The sequence below is a fragment of the Kogia breviceps genome, chromosome 17 (assembly GCF_026419965.1).
Source record: "Kogia breviceps isolate mKogBre1 chromosome 17, mKogBre1 haplotype 1, whole genome shotgun sequence".
NCBI lineage: Eukaryota > Metazoa > Chordata > Mammalia > Artiodactyla > Physeteridae > Kogia > Kogia breviceps.
Window position 1 is genome coordinate 22,036,107 of NC_081326.1, and position 21,591 is coordinate 22,057,697.

At 43.6% G+C, this 21,591-nt stretch overlaps 1 protein-coding gene across 3 annotated transcripts in view; it reads right to left on the reverse strand.

Annotated features, from left to right (window-relative positions):
• TPD52 (tumor protein D52) overlaps positions 1-4,429 on the reverse strand; it is a 121,829-nt gene extending 117,400 nt beyond the window's left edge. For all 3 annotated transcript variants that reach the window (XM_059042430.2, XM_067017336.1, XM_067017335.1), the window contains exon 1: positions 4,133-4,429. In XM_059042430.2, coding sequence (XP_058898413.1) covers positions 4,133-4,151 — 19 coding nt within the window. In that variant the 5' untranslated portion in view covers positions 4,152-4,429. The remainder of the gene's footprint in view (positions 1-4,132) is intronic.
• Between the last annotated feature and the right edge of the window lie 17,162 nt (positions 4,430-21,591).

Consider the following 21,591-nt stretch of genomic DNA (forward strand, 5'->3'; position numbering starts at 1 on the left):
ATGTTTGTGTAAACTGTAAATAAGTGACACCTTATCGTTCTGTTATTTCTAAGGCATAATTACCATGCTGAAATTATAGTAACCTATTACTGTGTCTCGGTTTTCTCCTCCCCCAGTTGTTTCGGCCCCAGCAGCCTTCCCTCACCTCCTTAAAATATAAAGCTTTGGTGGCGGTAGCGTTTTAATTCAAACACAGATAAAATGCTTAGTGGCTAGGTGACTGTCACTTCAATATAATGGTGCTAAATGACAAGTTATTACTAACATAGGAGAGTACTCGAGTACAATTATCTATTCAGCCCCATAAAAGGCAGTCAGGAGATTTTTTCCACAATATATTCTCTAGCCAGCCAGCCGCACTGCACTTTCAAAGTGGGAAATGGCACACACGTTAAGTGTGCTTTGCTGGGCTGAACGCGTAGTAACTCCTGAGCGGCACTATGTAGTTTACGGTACATTTTAAATCATCTGATGTTGACTGCTCTCAATATAAGTACAGTATTGTATACAAAGTCTGGGTATAGTAGAGGACAGGAAAAACAGACTCTCAGGCTGATACTAAAAAGCTTTCAGAATACATGGTTGAAAACAAAGGTAAACTGCTCATTTTAAAACTTTATAGCTCTGTTAAAAATCAGTAGCAAAGGGCTTCCCTGGTGGCGCAGTGGTTGAGAATCCGCCTGCCGATGCAGGAGACACGGGTTCGTGCCCTGGTCTGGGAAGATCCCACGTGCCGCGGAGCAACTAAGCCCGTGAGCCATGGCCGCTAGGCCTGTGCGTCCGGAGCCTGTACCCCGCAACGGGAGAGGCCACAACAGTGAGAGGCCCGCATACCGCAAAAAAAAAAAAAAAAAATCAGTAGCAAAGGACAGATTTTGACAACTTCATAAGAAGGAAGGGATAAGGAGACAATTCAACAGAGACATGTACTTAAGACAAGAGGTAGGGCATTTAATTTTGCACCTAGAGGTGTTTTTTTTTTTTTTAAGGGACAAACACAGCAAACTCCACACATACCAAAAAAGTAAGTTAAACAAATTCTAAAATGTCCTCATTTGGTTTTAGATACTTTGAAAAACATCACAAATTCAAGTGACAATCACGGGGGCTTTTATAAAGCTTCTTTCAGCCAACATACTTTGCTAATGAACCTGCAGGTTTACAATCGCGGGTTCTTCCTTCTCAGTCTCAGCCAGGAGTCTATAGAATCGCTGAAGACTGAGCCATCCCCTGTGCTAGTTCAAAGACCGGACGGGTAAACTTACCCTCTACGCCCAATGCAGCTTTATCAGCAACTTTCTCCACCCAACCAGACTTCTGCTTCTTTAAAACACAGAGGAAAAAAAGTACAGGAGGAAGTGGGAAGCAAACGACCAACTTAGAGGGACATCGGAGGTTACAGGAACCCGAAGGTGCTTGCTCTTGGGCACTCTTCCCTTTCATCTGAGGCAGTCAACACACATTTCTGAACACCTACTATGTGCTGTGGGAACATAAAGATGAAAAGGCAAAGAAACAGGCAGAAGGAAGCAAAAGCATAAGGAAAAGGCCATGTGGTTCTAAGACAGCAAAGCTGTGCGGTGAGCCAGCTGACCTTGCCCAGGCGGGTGGCTCGTGTCTTTCGTTTAGAGCCAAGTCTCCAGGTTCTCCACTTTAAGAGGACGGATTTCCCTAGCCGTCCAAGAATGACAATTAAAAGTAAGGACTGACATGACTAACAAATATCCTGACCGAAGAAAACATCTGAAAACTAGAGATGGAAAAAGACTCCTCTTATAAACCAATTTATTAAATATGTCTTAGACACACACACACACACACAAACAGAAAAATAAAAAACTAGTCCTACAAAAACCACACAAAGGGGCTTGCCTGGTGGCGCAGTGGTTAAGAATCCACCTGCCAATGCAGGGGACGCGGGTTCGAGCCCTGGTCCGGGAAGATCCCACATGCCGCGGAGCAACGAAGCCAGTGCACCACAACTACTCAGCCTGCGCTCTAGAGCCCACGAGCCACAACTACTGAGCCCGTGTGCCACAACTACTGAAGCCTGCGCGCCTACAGCCTGTGCTCTGTAACAAGACAAGCCACTGCAATGAGAAGCCCATGCAACACAGTAAAGAGCAGCCCCCGCTCACCCCGACTAGAGAAAGCCCGCGCACAGCAACAAAGACCCAACTGAGCCAAAAATAAATAAATAAATAAAATTATTTTTTAAAAAACAAAACACACAAAGTGCATCTGCAAACTGGGCTATTACAAAAGTACTAATGGCTGTGACTCTTACCAGCCAAACTAGAATACAAAATCTAAAAAAAATTAGTCACTCCATTCACCTAAGTCAAACACAGCTTTGTCCACTTGGACAAGTACCACATACAGTTATGTATTATAAAACCATCATTATGTTAAATATGACAACGTAAGACATACAAATGTTCACGTTTGACACCCTCATTGTCCCCATTAAAATCCAGATAAAAAATGCTGGCTTATTTGGTGGCCCCTAGGCCTCCTCCTAACAATACATATAAGACCTGTGAGGGGCTTTTTGACTCAAACATTTAAATATCTACCATGTGCAAATCACCAGGCTACCCAACCGTGGACGAAGATGAAGTATATGCTTCTAACCTCAAGACGTATAATCTAGACAATGTGTGCAAGTGCATATATAGTGTATTACATATGCACTATGTATTACATATTGTATAGCTAGTGGGAAGCAGCTGCATAGCACAGGGAGATCAGCTCGGTGCTTTGTGACCATCTAGAGGGGTGGGATAGGGAGGGTGGGAGGGAGATGCAAGAGAGAGGGGATATGGGGATATATGTATGCACATGGCTGATTCACTTTGTTGTGCAGCGGAAACTAGCACAACATTGTGAAGCAATTATACTCCAATAAAGATGTTAAAAAAGAAAAGAACTGACACTAAAAAAAATATTTTGTATAAAATGTTTATAATATACACACTCAGATGTCAGGTGTGAGATTAATTTGAGAGGTGGGGAAAAAGGAAGGGTTGGAAGGCTCCAAAGATTCTATCTTACAACTTATCAGAAGTAAAACACAAAATAGTATATATGGAATATGGATTTATTTCAACAAAAACTCACATGCATGAAAGTAAATACTGGAGGGTAAAAAAAAATTAATGAAAGATGTTGTATTAGAACTCAAAATAGGAATAATTCCTATCCCTCACTTCCTAAAATTTACCTTAATATCGTTACTTTTTTTTTTTAGCGTCTATATATCTTTTTAAACGCGTGCCACGAATCTGTGTTCCGGTTAGTGGGTTATTATCAGCAAAGATCTCTAGGATGTGGCAATGTTTAAATATGAAAACCTTGCCCTACTACTGCCACATCTCTCTTAAACAATGACGCAACTGGAGGCAATTTCACTTAATACACCATTTTCAAAAACAAGTGCATCCAAAGCTAGAGTAATAAGATTAGGGATTTTGTGTTGGGGTGTTTCACCTTGATGGGTAAAAGAGGACCCTTGCTATGAAAAACTCCCCGCCTCCAAATAAACCCACAGACACAACTCCACAACTGGGAGATGTTACATGTTTGCATCCAAAGCCCACCAGGGGCTCAAACGTCACCCAAAATCCTAACCACGTTAAGGAGAAGAGGTAAGAAAGTCTTCACATGCGGGTGGGGAGGACTTCACGTTCCCATCGGACGGGGCGAAACAACCCACTGTCCTCAGTCCCTCAGTTTCCACCGGTCACAAGAGCGAGCTGAACAAGACTCCCTGGGTACTGTTTTCCGCCAAAGCGCATCTCGATCTGCAGCCCCGGCTCGGTAAGCCTGGCGCCCGCCCTCCGCCGCCTCCCAGAACCTTCTTTCTTTCTGCTCCGTCTCTCTCTAACACACTCGCACACACGCGCGGCCCCATCCGCCCTCTCCGGCCGCCAGCGCCGCTCCCTGCAGCGGGGCCCCACCAGGACGCCGGATCCGGATCGGGGTATGCAACTCGCGGCGAAGGCACCGAAGGTTCTGCACCTGCTCCGGCGCCAGGCCGCGCGCCGCGCCCGACCCCGACTCGGACCCCAGCGCCGCGCCGGACCCCGCGCCCATCCCGGAGTCGCCGTGCCGGTGGCGTCCGCACCCTCACCTTGCTCGCCGCGATCCATGTCTCCCGCCCGCCGGCAGCGAGTCCCCGCTCGGCCCGCCCGCCCGCCGCGCTCCTCCTGTCCTCCGCCGGCGGCTCCCGAGAAGTCCCCTCCCCCCGGAGGCGTAGAGCTTGGTGGCGCCGCCCGCGCGCGGTGGAGAGCGCTTCGCCGGGGCGTCACCCAATCACCTGACCCCGCCGGCTGGTGCGCTCCGCCGCGTCGGCGCTGGAGGGAGGACGGACCGACGGACCGACGGACCGACGGACGAGAGGGAGGGCGGGGAGGGCCGGCTGAGCTGAAGCAGGAACTCTCCCCGGAGGAAGAGGGAAGAGGGGGAGGGCGAAGGCTCGGCATCACCGTGGGGGCCGCGTGGGGACCGCTTGGGGACCGGGATGGCGTTTACGTCCCACCCTCAAGTTATTTATCATATCAGAAGTTTCCTCGGGGGCCCTGAAGATTCCCTTTCTTTGCTTCCGCGAGCACCTACTCTTCTGTACTTACTGAGTGGCAAAACCAGGAAGGTTCTTTCGACATGCCAGTGGCTCTTTTTCCCTTATGTTCTTCATGTTCTCCTGCTCCCGAAACAATACCCTATGCTATCTGCCAGACTAGGTCCGAAGCAAGCCAAGAGGCGAAAATTGCAAAGAATCTCTCGAAAAACCATGTGGTCCTGTCTTTTAATAGAGTATGCAGGGTTTTACGTGGCAAATTAGGAAGATTTTCATGTAATAAAATCTGTTTTGAATGCAGGATGAAGGACAACACGCTGAGATGAATTAAATGAAATGTTGGAAATGAATTAAGTTAACCCAAGGGTAGAATTATCAACAGGGATCTTTTGAAAATATAATGGGAGGTTTCCTGTCCATTGATCAACAGACAGTTTGAAGTTCTTGTAATAGCACTTCTCATTATTAGCATCAGCCCTCTATTTCCAAAGTGTTCTGCAGTTTCTCATCTTCCATGAAGTCACTTTGATTACCACATAGTTCTAAGGTTCCTAAGCTGTCTGCGGCTACGAATAAGGCAAGCTGCTTTTTGTGCTACGTGGAGACTCTGGCTTGGCCTTCAGCCCGCAGCGTCGCCTACTACTTCACACACGCTAGGCTTTTGTTAGTATGTTTTTTAATTAGCAGTAGTTACCTGAAGCAACTCCATGTTTTCTGCCCATTGCGCTTGCGCTGTAAGTGTGTCTCTTTCCCACCTGCATTGCCAGTGTCTTCTCGCGAGGTTTATTCTGTTTATCTCAATCCATTGAGACCTCTCCTCTTTGATTGCTCCTATTCCCACTGCACTTGGCTTATCCCCTGTGGCACTCACCCCTGGGACTCATCTCCCAGGCCAACCTGCTACAGCTAGAGGTTTGTCTGTTTCACAGCCCTGCTAGGTTATAATCTAGCAGTTTATGAGCTTCAGGAGGTCAAGGACCATCTGAGTCACGGTTTCATTGCTTTAATTATGCCATGCATTTAGTCAATATTGTAAGTTTAGCTTTCAATTTTAAAAGAGGTACATTGTATCTACTAATAATCCAGTGTTTGTAACAGAGAGGTGCAATGATAGCTTTTTTTTTATTTTTGCGGTACACCGGCCTCTCACTATTGTGGCCTTTCCCGTTGCGGATCACAGGCTCCGGACGCGCAGGCTCAGCGGCTGTGGTTCACGGGCCCAGCCGCTCCGTGGCATGTGGGATCTTCCCGGACCGGGGCACGAACCCGTGTCCCATGCATCGGCAGGCGGACTCTCAACCACTGCGCCACCAGGGAATCCCCATCCCCCGCAATGATAGCTTTTTTTCTTTTAAATGACCTTTTAAATGTACCAGTAAGGTAAATGTTGGCATTGGCAGGAAGTTCTATAATGTGGTCAAGAATTTTTGACTAGCTGTTTGCTCAAATAAATGTCTGGAAAGACAATCTCTCAACCTATGGACTAACTTGTGGACAAAAAAAATAGCACTTGAAAATAGTGTTGGTTCAAAATATGATTTATTCTATTCATATCTATTTAATTTGCTATATAGTGAGGAACCTGACTTATGTATGTTGGGAGAGAAAAATGACTTGTGTTTTGAAGAATTTATATGCTTGTTCGCATCTGCAGCTAATAGCATACAGATGCTAATAGCATACCCCATACCCAGCTTTACCATTTTTCTTCCTAAGAGAACCCAAATATTATTTGGGATAGCGGTATGTCCAGCTGAAACATGGCCACTTTAACCTCCCTTGCAGCTGGAGGTGGCACTCTGACACATTAATGACCAATGAGATATGAGCAGGAAACCTCCAAGAAATCATTCGGAAAGAAAGACTTGGCTGCACCTAGAGATGATCATACTAAGTGAAGTAAGTCATCCAGAGAAAGACAAATATTATATGATATCACTTATATGTGGAATCTAAAAAATAATACAAGTGAACATATTTACAAAACAGAAATAGACTCACAGATGTAGAAAACAAACTTATGGTTACCAAAGGGGAAAGGGGGGAAGGGAGAAATTAGGAGTATGGGATTAACAGATATATGCTACTATATAAACAATAGATAAACAACAGGGATTTACTGTATAGCACAGGAGACTATAGTCAATATCTTGTAATGACCTATAACAGAAAAGAATCTGAAAAAGAATAGATATATATGTATGTATAGCTGAATCACTTTGCTGTACAACTGAAAGTAACACAATATTCTAAATCAACTATACTTCAATTTTAAAAAAAGAAAGACTTGGAAACATTATTTTTTTCTTCAGCTTCCCCCTTCCAGCCTAGAAGGGCAGCAGCCATCTTGAAACATGAGGAAGTAAACCACAGCCAAGTTTGGCAGGGTAGAAAAGCAGAAAGAACCTGGGTCTTCAGTGGCATCATGGAGCTGCTTCTTATGGGAGAAAAACTAAACGCCTGACTTTTTTAAACCACTAGAGTTGGCTTCCTGTTACACTGAGCCAAAAAAATCCTAAGTGACACAACATGCCATTTAAAAATTCCCTTCCTGGCATGTACCAGCATAGCTGGATTCATGCAGCCCTGAACCTTAGACAAATAATTAATTAACTTAATTTTCTCTACAAGGCTAAATAAGCACTGTTTATATTATAAACAACCTAGCATGTAATAGTTCCACAAAAGCCTACTTTTCTCTTGTGTCTTCCTTCTACTTAATTTTTTTTTTTCTTGACAAATAAAATCTGTACTTACAACTCATGCTGTGTTACATCTAAAATGAATAGAGCTTATGTTTTAGCACACCGAGGAATCTCTGGAGAATGGCTAGCACTTAAACTGAGCACCGGGGTGCATTTAACGGAACCATCCTTTAAAAGGCTCAGTACAGGAGAGAGACACTAGATTTACTTTGCAGGGTGGCTGTTGTTAATGGCGACATGGATTTTTTTTTTCTTTTTTAGTTCCTTTTTTCAAATATCCATTCATCGGTGAAATTTCTACAAGAAAATGTACCAAGGGAACTCCCTGGCAGTCCAGTGGTTAGGACTTGGTGCTTTTACTGCTGTGGCCCGGGTTCAATCCCTGGGCGGGGAACTAAGATCCCACAAGGTGCATGGCATGGCCAAAAAAAAAAAAAAGAAAGTGTAGCAAAAAGCAGATGAATTGAAGCAAATGAAAATATTAAAGGGTTAGAAACAGAAGCCATACATTATAAGTGGAAACTAGACACTCTGCCCTCGTTGTACCCATTCCCCATCTGGTAGCCAGCAGAAAGCACACAAAATGTGTATATGGCCAGATGCTCACTGCAGGCCCACCCCTCACATTTGTGGGACCCAGGGTGAGGGTACAAATAAAGGCCCTGGCCCTTTCTTCTGGCTTGGTCTTTCTATCTAGGACTCTGTCCTACAGTCATACTGGCCTGGCATGCTCCTGTGCCCAGGCACCTCAGCCAGAAATCCCATCTCGATCTACCCTTTCCCATCAGCTACCCCTTGGTCACACCTGTAGTTGCAGACTAGGATTGCAGACACCCAGGGCATGGTGTATAAGAGGATGCAGGAATGGATGGGTATGTCCATTTGGTGCCAAGGATTCCTTACCGTGAGGAAAAGCACTGGTGGGTGATCTCTAAAGCCCAGGGCCCCGTACAGGGGTCCCCAGTAGCTTGGGTCTAGGATTGCCAGATAAGATACAGGACACCCAGTTCAATCTGAATTTCAGATAAACAACAAATAATTCTTTAGTATAAGTTTATCCCCTGCAATATTTGTGACACACTTGTACTAAAAAAAAGTAATTCATTTTTTATCTGAAATTCTTAATGGGGTCCTGTGTTTTTATTTGCTAGCTCTGTCAACCCAAACTGTTTCTAAGGGCAGTTCTGGCTCTCTGATCAGTCAAGCCATTAAAGGCCTATGATAAAACAATTTTGAAAAAGTGATCCTATTCCAGCAGAAAGACAGACTCTTTTTTTTTTTTTCCTGTACGCGGGCCTCTCACTGTTGTGGCCTATCCCATTGCGGAGCACAGGCTCCGGACGCGCAGGCTCAGCAGCCATGGCTCACGGGCCCAGACGCTCCGCGGCATGTGGGATCTTCCCGGACCGGGGCACAAACCCGTGTCCCCTGCATCGCCAGGCGGACTCTCAACCACTGCACCACCAGGGAAGCCCAGACAGACTCTTAATAGTTGAGCTATGGAAGTAAATGAAGTACATATACTAGGTGAAAGTTAGGAAGGCCAAGAAATCAAGGACAAGTTTTGGAGAAATATTGATTTAATAACAGGTAATTAACACTTAATTGCTTTAGAAAATATTACAGCCATCTTGTATCCTCTCAGCTATGTAAAAAAACTGACTGTGAATATGATATAAACAACTTTAAAATGCATAAAAATGGATATTGGCAGGAAAGAGTACTTAATACTAATGGAAGTTAGACATGTGAATCCCTAAATGTTAACAGGAAGAGATCTCAAGTTATTGATTTTGGCTATGTTAAGAAAAGCCATAGACCACTTAATGTTCCTTGTATTTTTTTTAGCCACTTTGAGTTCTGTGTTTATCAAATTACATCATGGGAGCTGGGTGGGGAGGGGAGTGCAGGGAAAGCCACAGTCCCTTTTCTCCTGGAGCCTCAAACATCACTGTTCTCAGTATTTTCATGTATCCTTAAAACTGCTGTCTGATACAAATTGCACTAATTATGTATAGATTCAATAATTAAGTGATTAACAGTATTTGTACATTTTTAAACTAGCATTTAACTCAATGACATGCAGGCCATTTCCTCCCTGCAGAGATATTTAGTTTTCCAGAGCACCAATGCTCCTCTTCTAGAAATGGTGCAGCCTAGAATGGCAAGTGCCCAGGGTCACGGCTTGAGGAGCCACTGCCCCAAAAGGCAACTCTGCAAGGCCAGATACAACTCAGAAAACCTGAGTGGATTTAGTTGAACAGTCGCTTAAAAGTTGACTTAAGGGACTTCCCCGGTGGCGCAGTGGTTAAGAATCTGCCTGCCAATGCAGGGGACACGGGTTCGAGTCCTGGTCCGGGAAGATTCCCACATACCGCGGAGCAACTAAGCCCGCGAGCCACAACTACTGAGCCTGCAAGCCACAACTACCGAAGCCTGTGCACCTAGAGCCTGTGCTCTGCAACAAGAGAAGCCACCACAACGAAGAGTAGCCCCTGCTCACCACAGCTAGAGAAAGCCTGCATGCAGCAACAGAGACCCAACACAGACAAAAATACATTAATTAATTAATTAATTTTAAAAAGTTGACTTAAGTGAGCTTTGAGATCATTTAAAAACCATCACAATCCTGGGCTTCTCATTTAAGCTTCTCTGGCTCACTGTCCTCTAAAATTAGGAGGCATATGTTGGGATAAGAATGGCATATCACACGCATTCATTCATTTTTAAAATTTATTTTATTGAGATATAATTCACATACTATAAAATTCACCCTTTTAAAGTATACAACTCAGTAGTCTGAATGAACATTCATTCATTCTTACTTCCTCCCAATGCTACTAAAGTTACAGAAAAGGGGAAAACCCATGAGGACAAAGAGAATGCAAGAGGCTGCATAATCATAACGGATCTGGCAGATCTGAGAAAGCTGACTGGTAAGCTGGCAGGGGGGAAAGCCAAGAAGAACCTAATTTATAATGCAGAACATCTAAAAACCTCGGGACTTAACACCAGATTATCTGCTGATGCAGAGAGAAAGTGAGGCTCAAAACAGGAGGATTGGTTGAAAGGCTACTCAAGGAGTTAGGTTGTAATTCCCTCCCCAGCTCTGCTCAGAAGACTGAGGTGATTTCTCTGGAGAAGGAAACTGGCCAATCTCTTGACTAGAGGACAGTAAGTACATTTCAGGGCGATTTCCTACCACAAACAGAGAAGTTCATTAGCCATTCACATCATGAATGCTGAGATCCCCACCTTCCCTTGGTTCTCAGAATGCAGACAGCCAGTCCTATGAAAGTTGGAATACCCTGTAAGTAGGAGATAGAAAGATCCACCTCTCAGGAATTTGACCAAACCAAGAGAAAACAACCCCTAAAATGGTGATCTTGTGTAATCCAGGTCACCTTACCCTCAAGCCCATGGTCCACGCGTCTTGTCCAGGCACCAGGGAGACCAGTCAGCTGCTTAAGGTCCATGACAGGCAGCCATAAACCAACAGAGTGTTCCACGATGGAAGACAGAGACCAAAATAAACACAACAGAAAGGCAACTTTCAGGAAACAAACTATACAGGGAGAAGAAAACAGATTTTTCTGCTACAACTTTTTTTTTTTTTTTTTTTTTTTTTTTTGTGATATGCGGGCCTCTCACTGTTGGGGCCTCTCCCGTTGCGAAGCACAGGCTCCGGACGCGCAGGCTCAGCGGCCATGGCTCACGGGCCCAGCCGCTCCGCGGCATGTGGGATCTTCCCGGACCGGGGCACGAACCCGTGTCCCCTGCATCGGCAGGCGGACTCTCAACCACTGCGCCACCAGGGAAGCCCTCTGCTACAACTTTTGATATAATAACTATCATTATTATATTCAGAGAGAAGTAAAGATATCCCAAACATGAAACAAGTATTTGCCACACACAAAAAAAGGAACATTCAGAGAATAAAGAGTTCTCGGAAGTTAAATATATTATAGTAGACATGAAGACACTATAATATAGTGGTAGGCAGAATAAGGACCCCTAAAGATGTCTACATCCTAAGCCCTGAAACCTATGGCAAAATGGACTTTACAGATACGATTAAGGTTAGGGATCTTGAAGTGAGGAGATCACCCTGGATTATCAAGTGGGCCCAATCCGGTTAAATGAGCCCTTGAAAGCTGAGAACTTTTCTGGCCAGAGGCTGAGAGATGCCACCGTAGAAGGAGAGGAGAGATTAGATGCATAAGAGGGACACCACTCACTGTCGCTGGATTTGAAGATGAAGGGAGGGGACCACGAGCCAAGCAATGTGGGTGCCACTGGAAGCTGGAAGATCCCCTAGCTGACAGCCATCAAGAAAACGCAGACTGGGGCTTCCCTGGTGGCGCAGTGGTTGGGAGTCCGCCTGCCGGTGCCGGGAACACGGGTTCGTGTCCCGGTCCGGGAAGATCCCACATGCCGCGGAGCAGCTGGGCCCGTGAGCCACGGCCGCTGAGCCTGCGCGTCCGGAGCCTGTGCTCCGCAACGGGTGAGGCCACAACAGTGAGAGGCCCGCGTACCGCAAAAAAAAAAAAAGAAAGAAAAGAAAAGAAAACCCAGACTGCAGCCCTACAATCGAATGAAACTGAATTCTGCCAACAACCTGAACAGGCAAAGAAACATTCTTCCCAAGAGTCTCTGGAAAGGAACGTAGCCCTTCAGACTCCTTGACTCTAATCCATAAGATTCAGGTTAGGGCTTCCCTGGTGGCGCAGTGGTTGAGAATCTGCCTGCCAATGCGGGGGACACGGGTTCGTGCCCCGGTCCGGGAAGATCCCACATGCCTCGGAGCGGCTGGGCCCGTGAGCCATGGCCGCTGAGCCTGCGCGTCCGGACCCTGTGCTCCGCAACGGGAGAGGCCACAGCAGTGAGAGGCCCGCGTAGACTTCTAACCCTCAGAACTGTAAGATGATACATTTGTGTTTTTTAAGTCACTTTATGGAGTAGAAAGTCAAGTAAATTTCCTAGAAAGTAGAACAAAACAGAAGGACCTGACAAATAGAGGAGAAAATAGAAGAAAATTAGGAGGCTGATCCCAGAGACCCAATATCCAAAAAAAGAGCTCGAGAGAGATGGAGAAAACAGACAGAGGGAAATCATCAATAAAATAACTCCCCAAATGGAAAAACATGATTTCCAGATTGAAAGGGATTACTAAGGGCTGAGAGCATAGCATGTATTTGTGAAATTCAGAACGCCGAAGATAAAGATCCAGAGATGAAAACCAAAAGGTCACTTTCAAAGTACAAGGGTAAAAATGATTTTTAACTTTTGAACCAGACTAGGGGACAATGGAGCTCTAGCCTTAATTTACTAAAGTGATTTCCCCCTTATTTTCTCCTTGTATTGAGGGGACAGGATGGGAGTGAATGGGAAAGGAAGTTAAGAACAGGTGACAGTGAGGTGTAAATAGAAGGCATAGTGGAAAGTTGATGGATGATATGCCCAAAACGGAACAAGGACCCACATATGCATGTTATTTAAAGATAGGAAAGTTTTTTAAAAAATGATTTTAAAGTGATTGCCTTCAGGGAGGCACATACAAAGGGGGGGGGCTTCTGGAGTTTTTTGCAACAACTCTTGTTTTCCACTGTAAAATATGTGCATGTATAAATTTAATAAAAACTAAAACCTGGGAAGTGAAAATAAACCAGAGAAAACAAAAATCAATGACTAAAATGATAAGTTTAATAAGGAAAGTGGCATGAACACATTTAGTAGTCCAAAATTTGTTTAAAGAGAGCTGTTTTGTATTTCCCTTGAATTGTATTAGACTAAAAATAGCCAGTGAAACGTCTGTATTTGATCTGTGCAGAGAGCTCTCAAGCTCTTCACATTTCCAGCAGGATATAAGGGCCCTAATGACTCTATTTCCAATCTCCCTTTCAGCTCTAAAGATCTGTGGTGCCTAGGGAGATGGACAAAATATATTGTGGGAGATCTAAATATATTGCAAGGCAGATTGCAATCACATTTTTGGAAAAGTGTATTTGAGTATTGGATCGTATGCATAGCAAGATACCTAGGAAGATATTGACCAAGCGTTAATAACGGTTATTTTTTTTATGGTAGGCTCCAATTGTTTGTATTATCCTCTGTTGTTTCTTGTTATATTTTTATTTTTATTTTTTTTTATTTTTATTTTTATTTTTTGCGGTATGCGGGCCTCTCACTGCTGCGGCCTCTCCCGTTGCAGAGCACAGGCTCCGGACGCGCAGGCCCAGCGGCCATGGCTCACGGGCCCAGCCGCTCCGCGGCACGTGGGATCCTCCCGGACCAGGGCACGAACCCGTGTCTCCTGCATCGGCAGGCAGACTCTCAACCACTGCGCCACCAGGGAAGCCCTCTTGTTATATTTTTAACACTAAGCTTGTGAAAAGCAAAAAAGGTATTTTTGTTAAGGAAAAAGTTCTAAGGAGTCAATGATCAAAATATTTTGTATTAACTCTTTCTATCCCACAGGAGTCTTAGAACTTGCACTCTTAGAAATACTAATCTTTGAACACCCAACTTCCCAGCACTTTGTTTTTACCTTTAGCAATCGCTATTTGTACAAAGCCAAGTTCTTTGGAATCATCTGGTTTTTCTGTCTGCTCTCCTTTCCCCAAACTCAACTTTTTAGAGTGAAGAGGAACAAAAACTACAGTATCAGGTCAAGAGTTATCCATGTTGTTTAATAGATACAGAGTTTCAGTTTGGGATGAAGTTCTGGAGATGGATTGTGGAGATGGTTACATGACAGTGTTAATGGTTAAAATGGTAAATTTTATGTACTGTATATTTTTCCACCATTAAAGAATTATCCAATACTTGCCCTTTATTCACTTCTAATCAATCATTATAAATAATAGTTGACTATTTAGGAGGGACAGAAGAAAATGTGGAATAAGTTTGAGAAAGATGCTAAGTGCTGTAAAATTTCTTAACCAATCCATGTTTTCTGAAGGCAGTCCTTGATGTGCACTTCAAAGTTTCTATGGTGAAATAAGTTTTTGGTTGTTCTTCCATTAGGGAAATTAAGAGACGTTTGATTCTGAAGAGGGGAAGGAGAAAAGGAGAGTAATATGGTTCCTTTATGCACAATGTTTTGGTCATTGTTACAGATTCCCCAAGTAATAGATTGTGAGATGGAGATTTGTGTGCAGGGAGCTTATTGGTGATGGGGGGAGGGCTTATTGGTGATGGGGGGAGGGCTTATTGGTGAGTCCTCCAGGGATCTAACCTGTGGGGCAGAGAAGCAAGCAAGATAAGGCTGAGAGGCTTCCCTGGTGGCGCAGTGGTTGAGAGTCCGCCTGCCGATGCAGGGGACGCCGGTTCGTGCCCCGGTCTGGGAAGATCCCACATGCCGCGGAGCGGCTGGGCCCGTGAGCCGTGGCCGCTGAGCCTGCGCGTCCGGAGCCTGTGTTCCGCAATGGGAGAGGCCACAACAGTGAGAGGCCCGCGTATCGCAAAAAAAAACACAAAAAAAAACAACAAAAAAAGATAAGGCTGAGAAGAGTGAACTTTGAGACAGTCACAACAAAGGCCTCATCCCACCCCTCTGGGAGCTCTGGAGCTGGGATGCTCCTTCAGAATTGTCCCAAATTGAAGCAAGGAGTCCTGCCTTAATACTCCTATGTTGACCCATCCTAGGAAGTGGGCTGCCCTCAGGAAATAATCTTGGGCAAGGTGGCTTTCTCCTGCTGAGGGCAATTCTCCCAGAGAAACTAAGCTGAAAGCCATCAGCTGCTAACACTGCCAGTCCTGAAGGGAGGGTCTGGGTAGTACCACCCAGCATCCTTTCATATTCTACAAACTTCTTGGGCATCTCTACCCACTTTATAAATTAGTAATATAAGTCAGAACAGAAGTGAGAAGTGTCAAACAAAGAAATAAGAACTAAACTGACCTTCTAATGACATGGGAATTTAAGAAAAATGTCCTATTGCCCAAGTGATAGGTGCTTGACCAGAACCTTCCCCTTCCTCAAAGGGCCAAAATGTACTCCTGATGACCTTATAATGATGTACTATGACATTATCAGTAAAATCTTTTCAAAAAGCTCCAGAGAAAGCTTCACTCATGGTGCATTTTGAGCCCAGTTCTCATACTCAAGAGAAAGAAAGAAAGAAAGAAAGAAAGAAAGAAAGAAAGAAAGAAAGAAAGAAAGAAAGAAAGAAAGAAAGAAAGAAAGGAGGGAGGGAGGGAGGGATGGAGGGAGGGAGGGAGGGAGGGAGGAAGGAAGGAAGGAGGAAGGAAGGAAGGAAAGAAAGAAAAAAGAAGGAAAGAAGAAAGAAAGAAGGAAAGAAAGAAAGAGGACGGAAGGAAGGAAAGGAGAAAGGGAGGAAAGAAAAGAATAGAAAAGAAAAAGAAGAATTTTAAGCCATTTTGTGAACTCAGTCCTAAAGCCCAAGATACACAGTAGGATAAGCGCCCTTCCTCCACAAACATTCCAAAATTAAAATGATGGATCGCTAAAGAGAATCTCTCTTTCCCTCACTTATCTTCTCTCTTGCTTCCTCCCCAGGGAAAATGCCAAAGAAGCATGAGACTTCTAAAGTAAACCATTAAATGCAGATGTGAAATTACTTACCAGAGAGCTACTACTTCTGACACAGGAAAGAAAAATAGTCTCTTTTCAATCTCCACTAATAAACCACCTGAGGGTTCCCATTAGTTAAGGGGTTTATGGAATCCCACTTGCTGGCTTATGAATGAACTGTCTGAAAAGTATTTCCTATGGTTCTCACATTTTTAAAGTTTTAAACTCTGCATTGAAAAGCAAATTGAGCTATTTTCTCCAATTCCCTTTTCATTATATTCAATTCTGAAACTTTAATGGAACCAAAAATCAATGTGAGGTCACGTACTAATACTCTTATTTTCCCAACAACATTGAGGTGAGAAAATGACATCTTGCAAATGAGGACACTGAGACACAAAGATGTTAAGAAACTTACTCAAAATCTCATACCTCCTAAATGTCAGAGCTATAACTCCCTAGAGATCTCCCTTTGGGTTCAGAGAACTTTCCACTACACCATGACAGCAAAACAGCTCTGAGGATAATTAATGCACTGACACAGCTTCATTCAGGGAAGAAACACACACACACACACACACAAGTGAACATTTCCTATTTGACCCACCAGCCTGGTGCCATCGCAGTGGAGAGAGCTAGGATCAAAAAAAAATTATAGAATAATCACGTGACTCGGGGCTGGAAACTACTTCAAGTGAACATCTGGTTTGGTCTTTTGCCTTCAGGGAAATAAAACCTTATCATTACGTCCATTTTAGTTGAGTTACAGAGAGGATGAGTACACACCCCAGATGTATAGTTATTAATGAAGGGACAGACAGAACCCAGGTTTTCTCTACTTCCCCAGGTGAACGAGACCTGCAGGGTGAGTCCTCGTAACCTCTTTGTGGATAGGCAACAGTCAGACTATTTTAAACTGACATTGGTCATGTTTGGGGCAGCCAGTCTCTCAAGAGCTGGAGTGGACATCTGTCCACACAATCTAATTTAAGGCGTCTCTGATTACTACTGAGAGACTGAATATACAAACAGACAATGGTCAGACCAGATATGACAATAGAACTCTCACCCACAGCCTGCAGAAAGCAGTCCAGGAAGCCAAACCACACCCTCTGCAGTGATAAACCCAGAACAGTCAGGATTTGGTCACTGACTGCCAGCCTTCCTATTTTGGGCCCACCGTTTCAACTCAGGGTCAACCAGAGAAAGCCAAATATGTTCCCCGAACCAATCACATAAGATTCTCACTGCTAGTCGGCCTACCTGCAGCTTCCTCACGCCAACAACCTCCAGTGAGAACATACCTGAAGCCTCCCCTTTTTTTTCACTATGGTCATCCCTCAGTTCCAGGACCAAGACCCCAAATCCAAGGATGCTCAAGTCCCTTGTATAAAATAGCATAGTATTTGCATATAACCTGTACAATCATCTAGTTTAATTCATCTCTAGAATACTTATAATACCTAATACAATATAAATACTATGCAGATAGTTTCCAGTGCACAGCAAATTCAAGTTTTGACTTTGGAACTTTCTATAATTTTTTTTCAAATATTTTGTACCCCCAGTTGGTTGAATCTGTGGATGTAGAACCCACGGATATGGAAGGCTGACCATATAAATCTTCTCACTCTCCTGTCTGCCACAACTAGAGATAGCCCGTGTGCAGCAACGAAGACCCAACGCAGTCAAAAATAAAATATTAGTTAATTAATTAATTTTTTTTTTAAAAAAAGCTGACTGGTCTGACCCAGAAAGGGATCTAGAGGATTCCTCTTTCCACAGTAAATCTGGGAGTCAAAAAATGGTCCCAAAAGTAGGGCAAATCCCCCTAATAGCCAAACCTGAAATACTTCTTATTAAATCAATTGGATCATAACTCAAACATGCAAACAAACAAAAAAAGATAAAATTATAGGTGGTTCGGGGATACTCTAGAAAATAACTTTCAGCAACATTTGTAAATTTAAGATTACATAACAGTGGCATGAGTGATCTAGACAAACCCTTAGAGTTTTAATTCAACTTCACAGAACCATTATCACCCATTGCTTATTAGAGCTGCATCTCTGACCTGGTTGTAAAGGCTTATCCCCCTTACTTTAGGGCAGTAGCTGCCAGGCAAAACTGTCAGTGCTTCTGCTGAAATAGTTCTAGGTTCCCTATTTGGCCTTGTAGTTCCTCATGCAATCCAGACATTACTACCTAATAAGATACAACTCTTTCACCCAGCCAATTAACCCACTCTCTCCCTCTCACATCACTATTCACCATTGCAACACCCTGATTCCAGCCACTCCCTGACTCTGCCAAAAGAAGGGGAACCCCATGGTTGACTTACCTCAGTTACGGAACTCTCCTTACCTTACTCAAATGTATTAGAAACTCCTGTTGAGAACCCTGACCTAATATTACTTGTAAACAGATTATACCTCAGAATCGAAACTGGAGGGCAAGCAGGATATCTACCTACTAATTTTAGCTTTTCTTTAGAAGATAGTCCTCTACATGAGGTAAAATCAGCCCTGATGACAGAAATTTTACACTTAGCAGAGTTTGTCAACTATCCAAAGACCAGAAAGTCAACGTATACACAGAGAACAGGTATGCTTTTGGAATAGGACATTTTTTGACACCCTATGGAAACAAAGGGGGCTTCTCACCTCTGCTGGAAACTCCATCCAACATGGACAACAAGTTAAGGAACTTTTAGATGCCCTCCTACTTCTTGGAGAGGTGGCTCTCGCAAAGGTTGAGGCCAAGCAAGGAAACAAAATATGGAAGCTGAAGAAACGTTCTAGCAGCACTTCCAAACAAAGAGACCTAACCAAGGTTATGATCCTACCTATACCCCCTAAAGATAAATCTCTGGAGAGATTCAATGAGGCCATTACAAAATATCAGTCTGTAGTCCCTGGTTTTGAAAAGGAAGGATGGGGAAAATCTGGCTGTGCTCTTCACATCGATAATCTCTGATGCTCCCAAGAGTGCTGCTTTGTGGCACCAGATGATTTCAAAGGGATATTAGCTAAATTTCTCCATGAAACTACTCATTATGGTGCAGAAAATTTGGTTACCAGCTTAAACCAACATTCCTGGGGATTTCTCAGGGTATATGCCCAGTAGTGGGATGGCTGGGTCGTATGGTAGTTCTATTTTTAGTTTTTTAAGGAACCTCCATAGAAAACCATAATTCAAAAAGAGTCATGTAGTTTCATGCCTGTCTTGGTGCAGCTTGTGAGGAAGGGAAATGTGAACTTTCCAAAGCAGAAAGATTCAGTAATGTTTTCAGACTGCCAGCTACAGAGCCTCATCATGGTGAACTCCTTTTTGGCCACTTGCTGAAAAAAAAAAAAGAGTCATGTACCACAAAGTTCATTGCAGCTCTATTTACAATACCCAGGACATGGAAGCAACCTAAGTGTCCATCTACAGGTGAATGAATAAAGAAGATGTGGCACCTATATACAATGGAATATTACTCAGCCATAAAAAGAAATGAAATTGAGTTATTTGTAGTGAGGTGGATGGATCTAGAGTCTGTCATACAGAGTGAAGTAAGTCAGAAAGAGAAAATCAAATACCGCATGCTAACACATGTGTATGGAATCTAAAAAAAAAAAAAAAAGGTTCTGAAAAATCTAGGGTCAGGACAGGAATAAAGATGCAGACATAGAGAATGGTCTTGAGGACACGGGGAGGGGGAAGGGTAAGCTGGGATGAAGTGATAGAGTGGCATGGACATATACACACTACCAAATGTAAAATAGATAGCTAGTGGGAAGCAGCCACATAGCACAGGGAGATCAGCTCCGTGCTTTGTGACCACCTAGAAGGGTGGGAGGGAGACGCCAAGAGGGAGGGGATATGGGGATATATGTATATGTATAGCTGGTTCACTTTGTTATACAGCAGAAACTAACACACTATTGTAAAGCAATTATACTCCAACAAATATGTTAAAAAAATTACTGGGGAAACTTTTAAAAGACAGCTGGGGTTATTGTCAGGTGTGTGGTTTGTCAACAACTAATCCTGAGAAAACTGTAAAGATGGGGGATAGCCAGGATCTGATGACTCACAGGCCCTTTGAATACCTTTAGGTGGATTTTTTTTCCCCCCTGCATTTATTTCATTCTCCCCAAGGGATTTGAATTTATTTTAGTTAGAGAGGAGTTGAAGTATTTCCTTGCTGAAAAGCTACAGTTCTTTTTTGTATGCGGGCCTCTCACTGTTGTGGCCTCTCCCGTCGCGGAGCACAGGCTCCGGACGCGCAGGCCCAGCGGCCATGGCTCACGGGCTTAGTTGCTCCGCGGCATGTGGGATCTTCCCGGACCAGGGCACGAACCCGTGTCTCCTGCATCGACAGGCGGATTCTCAACCACTGCGCCACCAGGGAAGCCCCAAAGCTACAGTTCTTAGAGTTGCTAAAGAGCTACTTGATTTTGTGTTTCCAACCTGGGGTACACCAAGTTTTATATCACATAACCGAGTCCCACACTTTAGGGGAACTATTATAAAAGAACTGTGTAAGGCATTACCCCTTACCCCAAAATGACATGCCCTTTACGACCCACAATCTTCTGGAAAAGTTGAAAGCAAAATTTTCAGAAACCCTTGAGCTATCTTGGACAAAAGTGTTCCCACTAGCCTGAGGGCCCATGCATTTACAGATTTCACCTCTACCACCAGCTCGGCCTTGCTGCAAGCAGATATGGCAAAACATTGCAACAGACTCATGTACTATATTAAGTCCTATTACCAATGGATTAAGATCACCTTCCCACATCTTCTGAAACAGGCTCTTCTTCATCCTCAACCAAGAGATCTGTTTATTGGGAGGAACATCAGAGTAAACTGCTCTTAAACCTCATCAGAAGAAATCTTATCAGGAACTGTTAGCAGCAAATAGAGCAGTCCAGAACTCCACACTAAAAAAGCAATCCAGAATTTCACACACAATCAGCGAGTTACCCAATAGGGAAACTCAAAGTGAGGATTGTCAGGCATCCACTGAAAGCAGGCGATCTTGTGGAAGTAGGCAGCTAACCAAGACTTCTGGAACAAGCTGATAACCTCAGAGAGTGGACAGCTTCCATCCAAGATGTTGAGCCAAGATCCCTGTCTAATTCCTGTTTTGTTTTTTATCTGCTTGTTTATAACCATTCTTCTTCTCATTTTCTACAGACCTCTGGCTGTCATCTACCCATAAAGGCCCTTTTTTTCTTTTATTTCCTCTTTATTATAATTGTTAGGTCAGAGGGCAGACAGCAGAAGCAAGAAGAACTACAATCTTGCAGCCTGTGGAACAAAAACCACATTCACAGAAAAATAGACAAGATGAAAAGGCAGAGGGCTATGTACCAGATGAAGGAACAAGATAAAACCCCAGGAAAACAACTAAATGAAGTGGAGTTAGGCAACCTTCCAGAAAAAGAATTCAGAATAATGATAGTGAAGATGATCCAGGACCTCAGAAGAAGAATGAAGCAAAGATTGAGAAGATGCAAAAAAAAAAAAAAAAAAGATTGAGAAGATGCAAGAAATGTTTAACAAAGATCTGGAAGAATTAAAGAACAAACAAACAGAGATGAACAATACAATAACTGAAATGAAAAATACACTAGAAGGAATCAATAGCAGAATAACTGAGGCAGAAAGAACAGATAAGTGACCTGGAAGACAGAATGGTGGAATTCACTGCTGCGAAACAGAATAAAGAAAAAAGAATGAAAAGAAATGAAGACAGCCTAAGAGAACTCTGGGACAAC